Source organism: Cervus canadensis, chromosome 13, assembly GCF_019320065.1.
Source record: "Cervus canadensis isolate Bull #8, Minnesota chromosome 13, ASM1932006v1, whole genome shotgun sequence".
Classification (NCBI taxonomy): Eukaryota; Metazoa; Chordata; class Mammalia; order Artiodactyla; family Cervidae; genus Cervus; species Cervus canadensis.
The window spans coordinates 41,824,062-41,845,047 of NC_057398.1; the positions used below are offsets into that span (position 1 = coordinate 41,824,062).

A 20,986-nucleotide genomic window follows, 5' to 3' on the forward strand; every position below is an offset into this window, starting at 1 on the left:
AATTCAAGAAAATAGCCCTAAGTGTCTTTTCAGATTAAAGAAAAGAAAAGTATTAGCTGATATTTCTTTGGCTAGTTAGCCATTTCCTTGGGTATTCAGGCATTCAGATTATCTTTAGGAAGATTCTAAAATTGGAAAGCCCTTTCAGATTGATTCAGTGTCTTTATTTTGTTAGGAGTTATGGTCTGTATTACCTTGAGTCTCTTTATACTAACAATAAGAATAAAACATTGATACATATTTCGTAAGTGTTAGTTGCTCAGTGTCTGACTCTTTGTGACCCCATGGACTGTAGCCCATCAGGTTCCTCTGTCCATGGAATTCTTCTGGCAAGAATACTGGAGTGGGCTGCCATTTCCTTCTCCAGGGGATCTTCCTGACTCAGGGATCAAACCTGGGTCTCCAGAACTGCAGGGAGATTCTTTATTGTCTGAACCACCAGGGACGCCCTGTATTTCATAGATCTGTTTAAATGGTTTATACCTTGTTAGTGATTATAAAGGACTATATTATAATATGTAGTGTTAGGAATATAATTTAGGCGTTTTGTCTGTCACACCAGTTCATTGTTTGATGTCTCTGATCAACCTTGAGATTAATAGTTGTAAGATGGTTCCTAAGGAAAATGTTTTACTCAGAATGCATTTTCCATTAATGTGCTCTGATAAAAAGTGTAGCTGGCTATTGTATCACTAAGTAATTGTGTTTTTTGGTAAGACCACACATTGTCTCTTTTCCATCCCATCTGGGAATTGATACTGATTTTTTATTGTGATTTTACAAAAGATGCAATGCCTTGCCTCCCTGTCTTTTGCTTAGGTGCAGTTAATATCTGACATACTTCTTGTCATTATCATCTAATAAGATTTCATATTAAAAAAATAACAATTGACTATTACTAGTGAAGTACTAGAAATTTATAACCATTTATAAGACCATAAGATTTTTTAAATTATGTTAATCTTTATGGTGTATGTAGCATGGAAGTTGAACAACCCAGATCATAAAAGTTTTAAAGGGAAGAAGCAAAGCTCATGCAATGTTTGATAACTTCCGCACTGTAGGAATTGCAAAACTTGAGAAGGAAGATTTTTTTCCACCCTTGGTATCTATACATACTCTTCTGAGCCATGACTCTTTTCACGTGGTTCATACTTGTCTTTTAGGTTCCTCGGGCTTTCATGCGGTTTTGAATACCTGAACCTTGAATCTGCGAAATTTGAAAAGGCAACAAAATGATAAGAAGTTTAGATGAAGGTCACAGTACTTGAGAAATGAATGGCATTGCATTGGGTTTTAGGAACTTGGTTTCCTAGATACCTGAAATATTGAAGTACCATCATTAGCTTGCTTCCTTTCTCTAGAGATCAGGTTCCTAATCCTACCACTGACATTTCTAATAACCGTCAATGGTAGGATTACCATTTCAAGCAGATATACAGTGTTTCCTTTGCCAAACATTGTTAGGTAGTGATTATACTCTTCTAGTGAGTGAGTGAGTGAAGTTGCTCAGTCATCTCCGACTCTGCGACCCCATGGACTGTAGCATACCAGGCTCCTCAGTCCATGGAATTTTCCAGGCAAGAGTACTGGAGTGGGTTGCCATTTCCTTCTCCAGGGGATCTTTCTGAACCGGGGATCGAACCCGGGGCTCCTGCATTGCAGGCAGATGCTTTACCATCTGAGCGACCAGGGAAGCCATACTTTTCTAACCATGTTGTAAATAAAAAACAGCATCTCAGCACACTGTTTAACCTCTGAAGTAAGATGAAATGCAGGTATAACCTTTGGCTACAAAACAGGATCAGAAATACTTCAAGTCCATCATACCTTCTCATTTTATCCTGAATTCATTAGCTGTTGATACAATAGTATAATTTTCTCACTGGGATTATGATTCATTTCTAACCAATAGCCTGCAAGGGGTGGTAAATCCTAAGTCAGAACTTGGTTACTATATGGTTTGCTATAATATAATGTACATGTTTAGTCAGGGCCTCATGGTGAGTATAGGCTCAAATAATGGTTCCTAAGTGTCTTTCTATCAAGCAGCCACATCAGAGTAGGTATGTAGATGCTGTGTAGGTGCTCTGTTTAGTGCCTTAGGAGACATGCTCTAACTCCGTGGTGGGAATTAGACATGCTCTAATTCCAGGGTGGGTTCACGCTGCTGTTGGTCAACATATTTGAGAACCCATGTTGTGTGGGCATGAGAAAGAAATAGAAGGACTGATTGCTCTGCTTAAAGGAGCTTGAATTCTGTTTGGGAAATGCTTTACTGCTCTTCCTTATACTGACATTTTCTTTCTGTTCCTCTCCCTCTCAGCCTTTTTTATGTTATTTACAACCCCCATTCCGGTAAATCAACTTCCCTGTATCGTCAGCTTTGAAAAAAATGATTTCCTTCCCCTCATGATCGAAGTCTGGTTCTCTTACAAGGCTCCCAAGCACCACCTGCTCGGAAGAACTTAGGAAGCATTACCCCTCCCTCAGGGTGTTACGGTCACCAGGCGGCACTGGCCCTTGGCCAGTTCCCACCACGGTTCTCAGACTTCACATTCTCATCCTTTTGTCTCTAAATATCTGTCAAAACCTCTTGTCTGAGCTCCAGATCTATTATTTCCACATGCCTGTTCAGTATCTCTTGTGCCCAAAAGCATGCTTTCCAGCATAGAGTTCTTTATCCTGCCTTTTCTTCTTGGTTTATGATCCTACCTCCAGGCAGTGAACATTTAAAGACAGAATGGACTTCTGTCTTTTTCTCCAGTTTGCATTTTAGGGGTAGGAGGAAGAGTATGTCTCCCTGAAGATTCTAGCTGTCTGGTTTAGGCATCTTGTTATTTTGTTGTATTTCTTTAGCAGAGTGACAGTAAAGCTTTCTCCCTGTCAAAAAACTTAAAAGTGAATTTAAGCTACAGTTGAGAACGACTTTGTGTTGTTTTCAAAGTGAAGTAGCAAGTCTGAGGTAGAATGGTAATGAAAAGTCAAGCCCCTGAGGCTTGAATTAAGTCTCTGAATGGCTGAGTCCTAACTAACTGATTCTTGAATAGTAGGGATACCACACACTTAACATCTGTGTATGGGCATAGATCGGCAAAATATCTACTACAACTCATATTTAATAACATAAAGGTCCTTACTCAGAATCCTCTTTTAAAGAGCAGTACCTCCTGGAGTGAATGAGATGTGATCGATACTTGGTAACTTTGCAACAAATGGTTTCAAATCAGTCTCATTGAACAGCAATCACCTTTCTCCACAAGAACAAAAACATTTTTCTTTTTAATTGATATTCATTGAGAAGATATCCTAGTTACACTTAGCAAGTACATCTTGTCATTCTGTCTTTTGTTTGGAATAGCAGAAGTTTAAATCAAGAAGTATTTCTATTTCATTCTTAACTGCTAACCTTTCCTGTGAATTTATGCATAATTTTGTGCATAACTACATATGCCAAAGAGGAGTGACAAGGTTTTTGCTAAGTTAAGTGCCTTATTCAGAATCATGCAAGATTTACTCCATTTTTTCTTCCTTCATTTAAACAAATAAGAAGCCACTTGGGACACCTAATGAGTTAATGAAAAGAGAAGAGTTTTAAAGATGGTTGAATAATGTGCTGGATCATAAAACAGTTTTGAATGGATTAGTACCCTGATCCACAATAAGCAGTGTAATTTTGTTGATCTTGCTTTCTTATTTTTTTGCCTTCTTACTTTCAAACATTTAATCCCCTTAATCATATTCAACTGTCTTTAAAGCTTTTCTCTTTTCATTAATTAGAAAACTGATCATCAGATAAAGAATGTGTATTCTGCAATTGGATATAGTGTTTTCTAAATCTCAGTTTGATTCAGGTAGTTGATATTATTCAGGTTTTCTATGTTTTATTCATTTTATTTGTTTTCTGCTAGTTCTATTGATTTTATTTTTTTCTGTTGATTCAGCAGAAATCGCCAACTCTGATACTATGATTGTGAAATTGTCTGTTTTTTCCCTTTCATTTTCCCAGTTTTTGCTTCATGTGTATCTTGAGTTTCTGCTCTTATGCACATACACATTTATAATTGGTTATGTCTTTTTAATGAATTATCCCTTTTATTCTTTAAGTAATTGTCCCATTTTATCTCTGGCCATACTCTTTGTCTTGAAGTATATTTTGTCTGATAGGAATATATCTGTGTCAGCCTTCTTTTGCTTACTGATAGATAGCCTTTTCTGTCAAATTAATTTATTTTCTATTCATTTACCTATCTCTGTCTTTTATGTCTAAAGTACGTGTTCTATAGGCAGCATATAGTTGGATCTTCCTTCTTTTATCCACTCTTAATTGGAGTGTTTAGTTTTTTAACATTTAATGTAATTATTTATCATTTGTTTTCTTCTCATCCCTTTCTGATTTTTGTTCTTCTGTTCCCCCTTCTTGTGAATTATTTTAATATTTTTAGTTTAATGTATCTTGAATGGGGGCTATATATTTCTTTACTTTTTTAAAGTAGTTACACTGAGGGCTTCAATATACATAACTAACTTTTAATTAGTCATGGTTATTAACTGTGGTTAGTTAATACTAACCACTAATTGTGGTTAGTCTGTACCACAGTCACAGAAAATGTAGAAGCCTTGGAGTCATGTAGATGTCTCCAGCCTCTAAACCTGCTGTTCTTCTGTGACATGTATATTAACTGTATGTCCACACAGGTATGCAGGCATGCACATACATGGCACACATGGAAAACCTTTCCAGGCAAGTGTTACAGTGCTTACTCTACATAGTCATATATACTTTAAATAAGAGGGGAAAAAAATGTAAGCTTCAGCTTTAACCTGATGGTTACTATTTCGGATGCTCTTCTTCCAATCCTGAAGATCCAGGTTTCCCTTAGGTGTTGTTTCCTTTTCAGCTTGAAACTTCTTTCCCATTTTTGTAGAGCAGATCATCTAGCAACAACTTTTCTGTTTTTGTGATCAAAAATGCTTTTAATTTGCCTTCTTTCCTGAAGGGTATTTTTGCTAGATACAGAATTCAGGTTTGATGATTTTTTTTGTTTCATTGCTTTAAAGATAGTTTCCCTTTATCTTTTGAATTCTGGTTTCTTATGAGAAATTAGTATCATTCAGTTTGTTATTTCTCTCCACCTGTGTTGTTTTTCTCCGGCTGCTTCTAAGGTTTTTAAACTGATGTTTGATTTTTAGCAGTTTGATCATAATGTGTTTAGGTGTAGTTTTCTCTGATTTATCTTACTTAGCGTTCATTGAAGTTCTTAAATCTGTAAACTTAAGTATTTGGCCAAATTTTGGGAGTTTTCATCCATTATATTTCTTTTATGTCCCAATTATTTCTTCTTTTTTTTTTTTAGAACTCCAGTTATGTACATTAAACTTTTTGTTATTGTCACCCAGTTTTCTGAAGCTCTGACCTTTTCTTTTACTTTTTTGTCTTTGTTCTTTAGATTGGTTAACAACTTTAGGTTCACTGAGTCTTGTCTCTGTCATTATCATTCTGTTATTAAGTTCATCCATTGTATTTTTTTATTTGTAATATTTTAATTTATAAAATTTCCATTTAATTCTTTTGTGTAACATTCATTTCTCTTCTGAGAGCTTCTGTCTTTCTACTTATTTTATAACTGTTTCCTTTATCTCCGGGGGGAATGGTGGTGATAGCTGCTTCAGTTTCCTTCTGATAATTTCTAGTATCTGGTGTCTGGTCCATCTTGGGGTTGCTATTTGTTGGCTGTTTTTTCACATTTTCATGATTCTTTATCTTCTGAGAGATTTTGGATTGCGTCCTGGACGTTTTGAATGCCCTGTTGCATAGACTCTTGGTTCTGCTATAATTCTCTGGAGACTGCTGATGTTTTTCGTTTGCAGATGGTCAATTCCCTTGGGTTCAAGCTTCCCTTTTTTTTTTTAACTACTCTCCTCTCACCCTTCCTGTGCATGGTAGTTCAAACCTTAGTTCATTTTTCACACTTTTGCTGTGCTAATTTGGGTCTGTCCTGTGCGTGTTTGGTTCCGGGGTTCGTCTGAGACCTGGTGGGTACACAGGTAACTGGGGCCTCTTCTCCCCCCCTCGGCTCTCTCTCCTCGGGGACAGCTTCCTCATGCCCGAACCTGCTCCGGTTCTCCTGGCCGCAGAGATGGCAGAGTTTCCACTGGAGTTTGAGCCGCCTTCGCTGCACTGCTCCGCGCGGGGGCCTGCCTTCAGTGCACAGCTGTGAGAAGGGGCACCCCCAACCGGGAAACTCACCCCATGGGTGACTGCCCGCCACAGTCTACATGCTCTCGTTTACTTTTCAGAGTTCCCAGGCGTTGTTTTCGGTGCTTCGTTCAGAGTTTATAGCAATAATCATTGGAAATCTGGGCTCTTGGGGGCTTACACTCATGGAAGTGAAAGTCTCTGTAGAGTAATATAAATGCCGGTAAAGTGAACACTGTCAGAACACGTCATGGATTTTTCTTTGCCTTATTTGAAACTTGGGGGGTTAGGTGGGGGAGGTAAGAGACTGGAGAAGACCTAAGTATACATTTTCTGAATTGATTACAATATATATGAGTCTATAATTCATCTTGTTTTGAGTCATTAACTTTACCGACTTCTCTGTTTGTATTTTTAAAGCACCTGAAGACCCTCCGTCACCCGTGCTTGCTAAGGTTTTTGTCTTGCACGGTGGAAGCAGACGGCATTCATCTCGTCACTGAGCGAGTGCAGCCTCTGGAAGTGGTTTTGGAAACACTGTCTCCTGCGGAGGTCTGTGCTGGGATCTATGACATATTGCTGGCTCTTATCTTCCTTCATGACCGAGTAAGTAACCTGGGCAGTCTGCCTCACAGCCTTTCCTGTAGACCCGGAGTGGGAGATGGAGGCCGATGTATGGGGCAGTGCTTGTGAGTTTGGGTATCTATGGAAATCGTAAGTTACTATTCTCATCAGAAAGCTTCCTGAGGGAAAACAGCACATGAGATGCTATAGACAGACAAGCGGTTTGTGGAGCAGGCAACAAGTTCTTTGTCCCTGGGTAGTTATTTATAGAACTTTATTTCAGTTTACTATATCGTCTGTCTCTAGTTTTGGATAAGTCTTTACCGAAAATTATCTACAGCTGGTATTTGTTATTAGGATGAGATAAAAGTTTAGTAACATCAGTGCTGGTGTGGACTATGTTTCTGTTTGTTTTCAGGAATTTTTTTTTTTTTTTCTTTTAACGAAAGAAATGATCATTTCTTAGAAAGAGGCAGAGTTTTACACACCCTTTCCCATTGAAGTAGGTGGTGCCAAAGAGAGGCAGCCCCTTAATACCACGGCAGTATTTGCTATTAATGGGGATAAAGTGGTATTGTTTACTTGTGGTCTGTTTCTTAACAGTATTATTGAACTACTAGTTTCTTACTGGGATTTACATTCTGAAGTATAAAGGCCTATGGCAGCCTCCCAAGATTAAAAAACACCAGTTACAGGTTAGAAGCACTTGCATTTGCCTCATCTCAATGTGTTTTTAAAAAATTTTTTCTGTTAATGGGAGATAGACTCTCCAAATCACTTTGAATTTATTGTCTCTTAAAAGTATTTCTAAGATACACATAAGTAGAATTATTAATGCTGCACTGTGGTGGAATAGTTTCTCTGTTGGAAGAATGTTTGAATGCGGTAAAAAGTTTGAATAGTATGAGAGTGCAGACAGGAAACAAGTCCCATAGACAACCTCGGTGATCAGTGTGCTAGGCCACAGGTGCTCTTCGTGTGTCTTAAGCAAATATATGTGTTTATTCACCTTTTTCTCAAGCAGAAGCACACCCTAATACTATTCTAAGCTTTCCTTTAAAAAAATATATACATACCTTGGAGTGTTTTATATGTAAAATGTGTACATATTGGATCTGATGGGTAGAATATTTAAAATGCACTTATCTACTGGAATACTTTCTGGTTTGAGAAAAAAAAACATACATCATCCCCGTTCTCCTTTTCTTCTTCCCTCATTTATTTGACTGTACTATTTTTTTATATAGTTTTAAATTTGGCTCTTCTGTGGTCTGTGGGATATTTCTGGTGGTCCTTATCATTCCATTTTCCTCTTCTTCAGGCAGAATTTTTTTAATGCCTACTGACAAGATTTCAGGTGAAGTGGATCTGGGTTCGTGGTAGAATGTAGGTGAGAAAGAATTTAGAGGAGAAAATTAATACAATAACCTTATGGGAGCAAAGATAAATTTTTCCTTTAAAGGCGTTTGAGGCATACGATGTAGGCTGGAAAGACTTGTAAATTTACCTATAAGGACACTTGTATCTCCTGACTCTGATGGAGATGGGGATGTACAGTGTCTGTGCGGTGGCTTTCGTGTCTTTATTAACCTGCCTCCCTGGGCAGGAGGAGATAAGCCTTTCCATTGTGTTTTTCATTTTTTCCTAACCTCATAATGCTTAAGCTGGCTCATTGAATTTGTCATTTCTTAAAGTTGTAGTTCCATTTATTATGCCACAAGTAGGAAGATTGCCATAATTCTCCCTTTTTTTTTTTTTTGGTGATGAGTTCTTAGTTTTCTAAAACTTCTACTCAGAAAATGGGAATGGCAATCTTCTTCCTGTTTTTTTCCGCAGGGACACCTCACACACAACAATGTCTGCATATCGTCTGTGTTTGTAAGCGAAGATGGGCACTGGAAGCTGGGAGGAATGGAAACAGTCTGCAGGGTTCCTCAGGCCACCCCAGAGGTAAGCCAGGTGCCAGGCCCTCCGTGTCACCCAGAGTCTGGTAGCATTTTGGTGTGCGGTAGTGTGAGTTGAGGTTTGGAGACGTGACTTTTTTTGTCAATACTCACATTCACAGGGTTGTAGGATTTTACTGTCCAGAGGGGCTAGGCATCATCTATTCTTAGCAAAGGTGTCTTGAGACTGGAAGAGGTAACGTGTCTTGGTCAAATTTTCCATTAAATGCCCACCCTCTGTGCTCCTGTAGTAACCTGCACTTCGTTTTACCACTGAGTGTTTAATGTTGAATTGCCTCCATGTGTCTCCCTTCTTTACCAGTGGCTGAGCTTCTTGAGGGTGATAGTGTTGTGTATGTATGTTTATCTATCCACCTAGAATAGGGCCTGACACCTACAAGGCACATTAGACATGTTCACTGAGCACTTGTTCGTGTTTTCCAGAGTCATACATTATGTCCTAAGAGCTGGTGTCAGGGACTGTGCATCGTAACTCCTCGTGGGCTACAGTATTGCTGCCTGTGCTCCGTCTTGTAATTTTGTCTGACAGAGGTCTACAAAGTCCCCTCCTGAGTTGAGCAGTCTTACTGTTCTCTGTCTGTAATTTTGTCTGACAGAGGTCTACAAAGTCCCCTCCTGAGTTGAGCAGTCTTACTGTTCTCTGTTTTGTTTCTTATTTCCATAATTTTGCATGTTGCCACTAGACTTAGCCTTAAAACACACCCACACCCACACCCCCCCCCCCATGGTTTCCTTACTGATGAGGGGGCTCCCTGACTTCCTGGCTCCACCTCACTTCCCCTGTTCCCTTGTGTGCAGGTCACACACACACACACACACACACACTGGCTCCACCTCACTTCCCCTGTTCCCTTGTGTGCAGGTCACACACACACACACACACACACACTGGCTCCACCTCACTTCCCCTGTTCCCTTGTGTGCAGGACACACACACACACACACACCAGGTCTCTCACTCACACACACACTCACACACACACACACCCATGGTTTCCTTACTGATGAGGGGGCTCCCTGACTTCCTGGCTCCACCTCACTCCCCCTGTTCCCTTGTGTGCAGGACACACACACACACACACACACACCAGGTCTCTCACTCACACACACACTCACACACACACACACCCATGGTTTCCTTACTGATGAGGGGGCTCCCTGACTTCCTGGCTCCACCTCACTCCCCCTGTTCCGTTGTGTGCAGGTCTGACGGGGGCCTTGTTGCATGTGTACCTTCAGGGGCTCTGGCTCAGCTCAAATGCTCCTTCCACCATGAAGGCATTTCCTCTGTTATTTCTGTCCCTGTTGATCCCTTTCTTCTCAGACGTCAGCTTCCAGCTGTCAGTATAACAGCCTAATTCCCTCTGTGGGGTGTACCCCAGATGCTGTTCCACGGCCCCCAGACCCTTCCCCAGCTCCTCCCCAGCCTGCCTTCAGCTCCAGGTCCACTCGGTTATTGAGCTCCACTCCTGTTCCATGCCGCCCGGCGGGGTTCTCCTCCTTCACCCCCTTTTTCCCTTGTGTGCTGTTCTGTCGCCTTTCTTCCCCTGGACTCTGCAGAATGTAAGATGAGGCAGATGTCTCGCCGAAGTCTAGATCAGGCTACGTCTCCTCTTTGTGAAGCCCTCCCCGAGGTGTCCCCTGCCCAACACCTGGGCTCCTCCTGGGCTTCCCAGGTGCTCAGCCCGCACAGGTTATCAAAGTTCTTAGTTTACATTTTAGGTCGTGAGTTCCTGGCCGGGGACGGGGATTTATTGCATTCAATATGTATTCCTGGTGCCCTAGATGGCGTTTGGAACAGACAAGCTCTTGAGAAATAATCTTTGATGAGTCAGTAGTTGAATGGTGTTCTGTGGATGCTGGCTCTGTCTCTCTAGTATATAAGGTCCTCACATCTCATGTGGCAACCAACTTATGACTGACTTGATTCAGAGAACAAATTAACGATAGATTTGTCCTATGCTAGAGAAGTCTTTTATTTATAAGTTAATATCTCCGTAGGATGAGGGTCTTCCCTGGTGGCTCAGCTGGTAAAGAATCTGCCAGCAATATGGGAGACCTGGATTCGATCCCTGGGTTGGGAAGATCCCCTGGAGAAGGGAACAGCTACCCACTCCAGTATTCTGGCCTGGAGAATTCCATGGACTGTATCATCCATGGGGTCGCAAACAGTCGGACATGACTGAGCGACTTTCATTTCATGCAGGATGAGAAAAAAGTATTTCTAATTTCCTTATAAACAAATCAGATATAGAGATGCCTCTGAACACCAGAGGGTGTCTGTTAAACCAGCTGAAAGGAAAAGGAAAGGAAACTGATATTTATTTTCCACTAAGTCTTGTGCCATATCAGGCACTATATCTACATTTTTCAGTGATGAAGATTTTTAATTTATGTATTTAGCCTGTAGCATTGGTTTGAAGGTTTCATTGCTGTTGATTGCTCTTTGCTTTTGTAACTTGATGTAAGAGATTGGTTCACCAAACATATGCTCAAATTACTTTCCTTAATTTATTTCTCTTAGTTTCTGAGGAGTATTCGGTCAGTAAGAGACCCAGCATCTATTCCTCCTGAAGAGATGGTAAGATGATACACTAAAGATGTCATGAAGGCTTCTTGAGTATGAAACTTAAAGCAAAACAAAAACCTTTCATCTGCCCACCTCTTTGCTAAGTCATAGACACTTCCTAATTCCTATGGCCTTGAAGGCTTCTGAGACTGATCATGTCATCACAGCAGAGAGCCTTTTTTCTTGAAACTCAGCTTACATTTTGGTCATGTAGACACCTGTGATAGTGCTGAAAGATAGGCGGTACCTCGGTGTGAGCAGGGTGGGGGCGTCTTAGCCATTTCACGGTAAGCCTTTGTACCTTCGTGGAAGCCGTGAGAGTTTAGGAAACGAGAGCGCAGCCCTTTCCTGTGCTTCCCCCAAGCTGGTCCTCGGCCGATCTGCCATTAGTTGGGATTCCAAGTTGTGAGGAAGAGTGATTATTAATATTATGGTGCTGGTAAAGAAAGATAATATTTAACAATAAATTCAAAAGCACTTGTTCTTTCTAAATTTGCCCTTAACCACTGTAGACTTTAATCCCCAAAGACATATTTAGTGTGCTGTGCAGGAAACACAAACCCAACAGTAAACTTAAGTATAAACCTAAGACTTGAAATAAACTCAGGTTTATTCAAGCAGTACTATGTGTATATACTAGCATCTTTCAAACCAACGATTTGTAGGTTTTGAATCAATTTAGGGGTCCTGACTGGCATTTTAAGGGAGAAAAATAGGGAATAAAATAGAAAGTATCACGGGACATCTTGGGGAGCAAGACTAAGAACTGTTTTATGAAACGTTTGTTTTTGTTATGTACTTACACATATATGTGCATATAATGCTGATGATAATTTTTTTATTCCAGTTTGTAGTCAGAAATATTTCTGAAAGCCACAAACGTATATTATGGCCTTTCCCCCGTCCTTATTTAATATTAATAATATCTCTGATAAAGTCTATTCACTAATCATTGTAAGAGCTTATAAATTTGTGTGTGATACTGTGTAGTTAACTTTGGATACACTAAATGGAAAAATGGGAGAAAGTGCTTCAGAGAAGATTAGGAATGGTTTCTAAAGCAGATCCTCTGGTTGTAATGATCTTTACTGCTTTTAGTCTCCAGAATTCACGACTCTACCAGCGTCCCATGGACACGCCCGGGATGCCTATTCTTTTGGGACACTGGTGGAAAGTTTGCTCACAGTCTTAAGTGAACAGGGTGAGTTGGACTTGTGCTATCTGCATCCACAGAATTAGTGGGACAGCCATCCACGGCCTGTTCTGTGTGAATTCAAAGGACTGTGGTGTTTGATCGTAGTAAGGAACTGTTGCTTACCAGGTAACTTTGTGCAGGGCAGATCGTAATAGCAGTGAGGGCAGAAGCTTTGGGTTTCTTTACTTTGCATAGTTAAAAGAATTTTAAGTAGGGAGTACTTGGAACTATGGCTTTGGGTATCTTATATTATGATCTTATTGATTGGTACTGTATGTATGGTCTAAAGACTATTCCTTATCAAACCAGCCTATAAATAAATGAATGGTGCTATTGATGTGTATGTAATGATCTGAGGATAAGATTCAGAGTTTTTTAAAATTAATTTCTAAATTAAGATTAACATTTCTTTATCTTGATTCTTTCAAAGTCCTTTCGATTTTTTTTTTTTTTTTTTGGTCATGATTTCATTTACTCATTACTTTTTTCTTTGGTTGGCCCTTAAAGCCCAGGCTAGTGAGCACATAGTTCTCCTCTGAGTTCTCTGGCGGCATGTCTGACAGCCCGCTTCACTCTCCTCCAGCCGCTCCAGGCCTTCAGATGTCCATCCTTTGCGTGTACTGGGGTCTGTATACATTCAGCCCCTTTACCAGCCTGTAGCTCATATTGCTGCAACTTTGTGCAGTTCTAACACAGTTTGTTCTGCCTGGTTCATTCCGTCCTCTGAAGTTACAAGCACCATTCAGCCAGCAGCTCTGAGCTGTCTGAGCCTGAACATTTGAGAATTAAGCCCTGGGACATCCTGTGTGGGTGATGAACTCACTGCTCTTCACTGTGTCTGGCATGGTGGCAATTATGTACCATCCTTGAGAGAAAATACAGTCCTTAAATAACTTCCTGTTTTGAGGGTTAGGAGACTTGATTGAAAAGGCCCTCAAACCTGCCACTTACTAAGCTTCCTCCTCTAGGCCTGAGCTGAGTTAAGCTGACAGGAAAGGTGGGGGCCTCCACGGGGAGCAGGGGGGTGGACGTGTTGGCAGGAGGATTTTCTCCACCTGCCAAGGAGTCTGACTTCAGGCAGGCGGGGAGCTGTAGCAGCAGCCAGGGCTCTGTCTGGGCTTTTTCCAGGTTGGTTTATGCTCTCCTCAGCCTCCAGCTGCAGAGGTCCTAACAGGAGGGAGGAGGCAGTGGGAACTAACTCGCTCTGGGTTTCAGTTTCAGCGGATATTCTCTCCAGCTTCCAGCAGACCTTGCACTCAGCCCTGCTGAGTCCCAGCCCGCAGTGCCGGCCGGCGCTCTGCACCCTCCTCTGCCATGACTTCTTCAGGTGAGGCGCCCGCCCGCGCGCTGCCTGCCGCCGCCCGCCCCTGTGGGCCGCACTGCGCGTGGGCTTCGGAGGGCCGAGCGACGCAGGCCCTTCGCTGCTGCTGCTGCTGCGCCTCAGTGTTAGGGGAGAGTCACGTCCACGTGGGAAGGAGAGGGGGAGTGATAATTGCCTCTCACGTTCCTCTCACAGAGAGGGAGTTCTAGAAATCCTTCACCGTGCGCGCCTGGGTCTAGACACTACAGCTGGATTCCTTAGGACGTCTGTGAACGTGAAGAAGCTAGGCTGTGTCCAGTGGTGTAGAGTTGGAGAAGTTAATTGAGGAACTTAATGTTAACACAGCCTCTCTGTTTTGCTGACATTGTATTATTTATACGAGTCTATTATTGTTGAATTTTACTTGTTGGTGGGGGATGGGCATGGAAATGAGCTTATTTTTCTTCAGGCAGGCAGAAGATTGTTTTCTTTGTTTAGTAATTCGTGATGGAAGAGCAAAGAAGTCAATTTAGAGGGAGGGCACAGTATAGCTGTCAATACTGTCGCTGGATTCAGAGAGATTTTTGAACCTCTCTTCAAGGTTAGTTTTAATTATGTGTCCTTTGTTTTTTAAATTTCCATGTCTGCAGAACTTCTGCACAGATTAACTCCTCATTCATAACTTTTATTAGCAAAATCAAACTCGTGTCAGTTGTGAAACTAAAAATCCTTATGTGTTTGCAGTCGGAAAGCCTGAGAGAAATCAGAGTGAAGGGAGAGCTGATATTATCCCTGGAGGGGGAAAATTTCCTCTAAGATAGGATGAGGATATATCATTAAACACAGCAGAGGGGGTATTTTCCTTGTGGTTACATGGGCTTTGTTACTTATATTCCAAAAGAGCTATTCAAACCTTTCCCATTATGAGTCCTTTAAGCAAGGTTTCTCCATGTGTTTTTGAGGGGGATGTTTCAGACTGATACACTCTCTGCGGAGAAGAATCCTTTACAGTAAATAGATTCTCTCATCACTGTGTGGGGTAGGAGTTCTTTAGTACGAATTGTGGATGAAACGGAGGGGAGAGGAAGGGGACATAGGTATACCTATGGCTGATTCATGTTGATGTTTGGCAGAAACCAACACAACATTGTAGAGTTGAATTATCCTTCAATTAAAAAACAAAACAAAACAGGAGAGGGAAGGCAGAGCCACACACCGGCTCCTTCTTTCATAAATTGTTACACAGGAGGGGATTGTTGCCCCTGAGGGGAAAGCCCAGCCACAGGCAGGGGGAGGAGGCAGGGCCGAAGCTCCTGCCCAGGCAGCCGAGCCGTCAGATTTTACACTCTGGTCAAGGCATTTGTGCTCTTTCTGCCAAGCCAGAGGGAAACAGTGCAAAGGTGAGGTGTGGAGGCCCAGGAGAGGAGGTCAGCCCTGCTGGTGGGGGCTGCTGGCTGCTGCTGAAGCCTCTCTGCCAGGGGCCACGTTTGCTTGGAGCTGAGCTGGCTTTGGGACTGTCTGGAGGCTCTGCAGGAAACCGCTCACTCCTGTCACTCTCTTCACTGCCTGGCTGGGAAAGTGACCAGACAACTTAAAACAGGCGAAATGAGAAGACCCCTGTGACTTGTACCAGAAATGCCTCTTTCTGCAACCCTCTTTAATAGTTACTACTTCCCCAGAGGAGACTTGAGAATCAGCAACTGTTCTGTAATGGTAAAAGCATTTCTCCCAGGACATTTCATGTAACCACATCCTATTACAACAAAATGTTTGGATGATTATGATGATTTTATTAAAACCACAGCATTTGTTCACGTTTGTGTATGCACACATGTGTGTGGTTAAGCATGTATCCTCTTCACAGATCTCTTTGATATTCTTAAAATATTAAATTCCCTATGGGCTTGTCCTATAGCACTTGTCTTCTAAGCTACTTAGTTATAGTAGAATCTTCCACATGGTCAAGGGAGATGTGTCTTTGTTGAGTAGTATTATCGTGTGGTCTGTGGTTATGGCTTTGATATTTAATGTGCCTTCTTTAATCTGTTGTCCTGCATTTTTTTTTTTTCCTTTTTGGGATTTAGGAATGATTTTCTAGAAGTTGTAAATTTTTTGAAAAGTTTAACATTGAAGAGTGAAGAGGAAAAAACTGAATTTTTCAAGTAAGTTCAGAAAATTCGGGCCTTAAAATTCAGTAACTTAGATTAAGTGCATGTAATCACTTTAGGTGTCCTAGAGAAGATGAGTCTATCATTGGGTTTCTTAGACAGAATTTAGTGACATTTCCTCTATGTCAGGCTCTCTGCTAGACCCTGGGATATATAGTTCTGGTGAAGGAAACAGATATAGACTGATAAGCCTTAGACAGTAGTGGAGCTTAAGGGCGGTGTCCTGAGAACACAGAGGATGGGGCAGGGAGGAGGAGGTTAGAGAAAAGCTATTCTGGGCGAAGAGGCAATGTGAACCAGTGCACAGAGGCGAAACGCAGTAGGTCTTGTGTGTGGAGTGACGACCACTTGAGTCCTGCTGGAGGGGGTGAGCAGGCACCCTCGGATGTTGCCGAGGGGAGTATTGATGCTATTGGTAAGCAGTGGACTTCAGGCCTTGAAACTGTCAAAGGAGTGAAAAGAGGCTGTGAGACGGCTGACTCTCCCCTTGGGTGGATTACTTTGTTTTCTACGGAGGGGGCACAGCTTTACTTCATGTAAGATTTGGGTTGGTTGGCAGACCACGGCAGGCCTCAGGTAAGGGCAGCGATGGTACGGTGAAGACACAGACAAGAAATATTAAAACATAAAACCTGGCAAGCCTTAGTGATTATCACTAAATGAGTTGGAAAATACTGGAGGGAAGATGTAGAATCTGGTGTCTTTGTTGGTTGGAAGTGGCTGTGGGCCTCCAGGTAAAGATGGACATGGGCCTTTGGGTAGATGGGTCTGCATCTCAGGAGAGAGGTCTGATGAGGATTAACTGGAGGTGAATATTAAGGTTCATTAGCCTGTAGTCATTGACATTTTCCCGGAGAAAGTGGGTAGCATGAAAAGGACTTGGGGCACCCAGCTTGTCAGGGGGCTGATGGGGAGGGAGTGGCTGACAAGTGAGGCAGAAGCAGTGGTTAGGGGAGATTCAGAGAACAGGAGGGCTGGTATGCCAAACGGTAGAGATTTTGAGAAAGATAGGAATCGCTTTGCCATCAAGAGAGCTTTTGTAACCTTGTCTTAGAAAAAGCTGTTTCAGCAGAGAGAATCAAACTGCTGTGAATTGAGATGTGAGCAGAAGGTGAAAACATGGACTTTGGGTAAAACCTCCTGAAAAGCTTGGAGGAGAGGAACATGGAATTGCTACTGAGTTGCTAAGGGAGTCAAGTACAGCTGTTTTTAAGGCTGGAAAAGATGGGAGCATGTCTTTGGACTCACAGAATGGAGCTGGTGGGGGAGTGAGAGAGGAACTGAAGCCCAGCCTGTGCTGGGGGGCTGTTGGCCTGTGGCAGAAGGGAATGTTGGGGCAATGCCCCTGTGAGGATGGCCTTAAATAAGAGGAATCCCTTACATCCTTGGTACCTGGAAAAGAGGTGGGAATTTTTCTGGCCATGGACCTGTTTGTGGATGGTGGCTGAGGGGCTTGAAGGAGGTAATGCTTGGTACGGTCCATTTCCTGATTAGGTAGGAGACAAGATACTTGCTTAGGGTGATTGTATGGTGGCACGTTATTACTGTTAATACCTGAAGTCTGTGTATTTCTTAAAGTGCTTGTACTTAGCTTCTTCTAACAAAAGCCAGTGCTTTGTTTACCATAGAAACTTTAAGTAATGTAATATCCTATGTGTTTTAAAATGGGCTTCCTTGGTGGCTCAGACAGTAAAGAATCTGCCTGCAATGCTGGAGACTCGGGTTCAATCCCTGGATGGGGAAGATCCCCTGGAGAAGGAAATGGCAACCCACTCCAGTATTCTTGCCTGGAGAATTCCATGAACTGAGGAGCCTGGTGGGCTACAGTCCATGGGGTCACAATGACTGAGAGACTAAGCACACACATGTGTTTTAAATTTGAGAAAGTACCTTTTATTGACTAAAAAGACTCTGGCTTATTAGGGGGGAAAGAGGACACTCTTGCTATTATTAGTGAGGGGCAGTTTGTTGAAAAAACTTTCCTAGCTTGGATTGGAGGTTGTATATGTACTGATTAGCTGGCATTGTCTCACACCTTATGTGTTTTTCTTAAATATCTGGGAACCTGTTCAGTTCCCCTAGCCACATTTCAGATGCATCACTTCGATGATGTGGGCTAAGGCTGCAAAAAGCTGCTGCAGTGTCCCAGGTGTTCCTTCTTTGCCTCTAGATTCCTGCTGGACAGAGTCAGCTGCCTGTCAGAGGAATTAATAGCCTCACGGTTGGTGCCTCTTCTGCTTAACCAGCTGGTGTTTGCAGAGCCAGTAGCTGTTAAGAGTTTTCTTCCTTATCTCCTCGGCCCTAAAAAAGGTGAATTTTTTCCCAAAGTGTTCTTGTTAATTACAGAATTAACATCTGTAAATGGGAATTATTCATCCCCATTTAAACAGTGTGCGCTTACTGTGTGGTGATCTGAATGACCTGGGGAGCTTTTTCTAAATTTGTCTGTGCCTGGCCCCCTAGGTCTGGGACAGAGCGAGGACAGGTGAATACATATTTTCAAAGGTCCCCAAATGGTTCTGATGCCTATCTCTGTTGAAGGACCTTCCTTAACTGCTCGGAAGAGAGGACCAGCTCCTGTTGTAGCATTTAACACTTCCTGGCTTTGCAGGAAAAACTGCAACAATAATATCAGTTGAATCCAGTATATGAAATTTCTCCTTGATTAGACATGAATGTATTCATACAGAGAGCTATCCACTCAGAATTATATTAACACATAAGGTTTCTTTGCAGTACATTAAGTATGATAAGAGTGCTTCAGAAACACTCCTACAAGGTGGAGTATACTTAAGACAGTTAAGCCTGGAGTAATATGGGGTCAAAGAAGCACTTGCCTTTGGTTTGGGACATGAGAATTTCGAAGAGTTCTTAGGATTGTGAGAAGTTCCAGGCTCAGCTTGCACTAGGCTTCCTGCTCCTTTCACTGAAATGATGATTTCGTTCCCTGTCTGACCTGGGGGAAGACGACACGCAGGGAGAAACGCCCCGCCTGCTCTCGCCAGCCCTGTTCCGGGCGCGGGTGATCCCGGTGCTGCTGCGGCTGTTCGAGGTGCACGAGGAGCACGTGCGGGTGGTGCTGCTGTCCCACCTGGAGGCCTACGCCGGGCACTTCACGCAGGAGCAGCTGAAGGCGGTCGTCCTGCCCCAGGTAGGCGGGCGCCGGTCATCCGCGAGGCGGCCTGGAAGGAGGGGGCTGGGGGCGTTTGGGAAGAGCTGAGAAGGCCTGAGACAGCGTTTCAGTGTGAAAGCCTCCTGGAACCCAAGGGCGGACACACAAACTACATTTCCAGGCCAGTCACCCAGGCAAAGCAGTGAAACCGGCATATTTAGTCTTCACTTCTTCATAACCGGAAACCTGTGATTCTGCTTGCTAATTCTTTGGAGGAAAACTAACAAGATTCGTTTGTGGGATGCTCTGTGAAGAGAAACTGCACGTGTCATAATTAACTTACTATAAAATAATTAGATTACAGCTGAGAGGAAAGGACATGGTTCCTGTCCGTGGTTTTTAGCTTGTTGATCCACCACCAGGGCTCCTGTTACCTCTGCCCACTCTGGGCCTCCGGCTTTGTATTGGTTTCCTGTGGCGGAACAAATTGCCACAAACTGCGTGGCTTAAACAATAGAAATCTATTCTCTTGTGATTCTGGAGGCCAGAAATCCCCAATCAGGGTGTCCGCCGGGCCCCCTCTGAAGGCGCTGAGGGAAAGTCCTTCCTTGCCCTCCTCCCAGCTTCTGGTAGCCCTTTGGCGTTTCTTGGCTTGTTGCTGTGTTACTTCAGTTTCTACTTTTGTTGGCACATGGCCTTCTTATAAGGACACTGGTGATTGGATTTAAGGTCCACTGTAACACAGTATGACCTCATTTAAGGTCACGTTCTGGGTGGGCATGAATTTTGGGGAGACACTGTTCAACTCACTATGAGGTTTGGAAAGATTTTGTCTGTTTTTCTATGAGATTAATTTATTTAAAGATGATAAGGCCTGGTTTTAGGCCAGTTCTTGTGCCTAAGTACTGGGGCCATAGAGGTGTGTAACACACTCCCTGCTTTCAAGAAGTGAGAAGATGGGAGATAATGAATATTTGTTATCTGTGTAGCAAACAGCCCCATACTACGTAGTATCTTAACACGGCAGTCATTTGATGTATTTACTTTCTGATTTATTTGGCTGCGTTGGGTCTCAGTTGCAGCACGAGGGCGCTGCGGTTGTGGTGCGCACTCGGTTGCCCCACGGCATGTGCGATCTTAGTTCTCCAACCAGAGATCAAACCTGCGTCCCCTGCATTGCACAGCAGATTCTTAATCACTGGACCGCCGGGGAAGTCCCACGACACTTCATTAATTCTCATAATTCTTTGGATTCATTGAGCTCAGCTTGGGGTTCTGTTGTTCCACATGTCAGTGGAGGCAGCAGTCATCTGGGGCCCAGAACACATACACACAGCTCCTTGGCACCTCGGAGGGGAGGGCAGAAAAGCCAGGCTTCCTGGGGGGCTCTCTCCACAAAGTCTCTGGACATCTCAGGGCCCTTGTTCCCCCATGTGACATCTCCACATGATTTCCCTAGCAGGGTTGGTGGACATCTTACATGGCTGTCCAAGGTGACCACAAGAGCCCAAGCAGCCTTCCTAAGGCATAGATTGGGAACTGACCATATCTCTTCAGTCACATTCTCTTGATTGAAGTGAGTCACATAAGTCAGGCCAGGTTCACGGTGGGGTGGGCCACAAGGCCAAGGATACTAGGGGTGTGGTTCACTGGGGGCTGGCTTTACAGCCTAGTTACTCTAGCATAGCACTTTGTGTTTACATCTGTAGCAGTAGTTGTTACTCTACCTGCAGCTGTTTTGTGTCTGAGAATGTAGAAGAGGAATGAAGCAATCTAACTCTGAAACAGAGGTCCTGTCATAGGTCTCAGAATTCGCACTGAGCTCAGTATTAGGTTTTTGGAAAAGTAATAGTGGTTTCAGACTCTGAATTTTAAATCATTGTAACTAGGCTCAAACACATCTATATTAATAAAA

At 42.8% G+C, this 20,986-nt stretch overlaps 1 protein-coding gene across 2 annotated transcripts in view; it reads left to right on the plus strand.

Annotated features, from left to right (window-relative positions):
* SCYL3 (SCY1 like pseudokinase 3) overlaps positions 1-20,986 on the plus strand; it is a 39,166-nt gene that overhangs the window by 6,850 nt on the left and 11,330 nt on the right. For both annotated transcript variants that reach the window (XM_043484844.1, XM_043484845.1), the window contains exons 3-10: positions 6,620-6,805; positions 8,600-8,713; positions 11,252-11,308; positions 12,395-12,497; positions 13,707-13,818; positions 15,876-15,953; positions 18,130-18,269; positions 18,926-19,110. In XM_043484844.1, the coding sequence (XP_043340779.1) occupies positions 6,620-6,805; positions 8,600-8,713; positions 11,252-11,308; positions 12,395-12,497; positions 13,707-13,818; positions 15,876-15,953; positions 18,130-18,269; positions 18,926-19,110 (975 nt within the window). The remainder of the gene's footprint in view (positions 1-6,619; positions 6,806-8,599; positions 8,714-11,251; positions 11,309-12,394; positions 12,498-13,706; positions 13,819-15,875; positions 15,954-18,129; positions 18,270-18,925; positions 19,111-20,986) is intronic.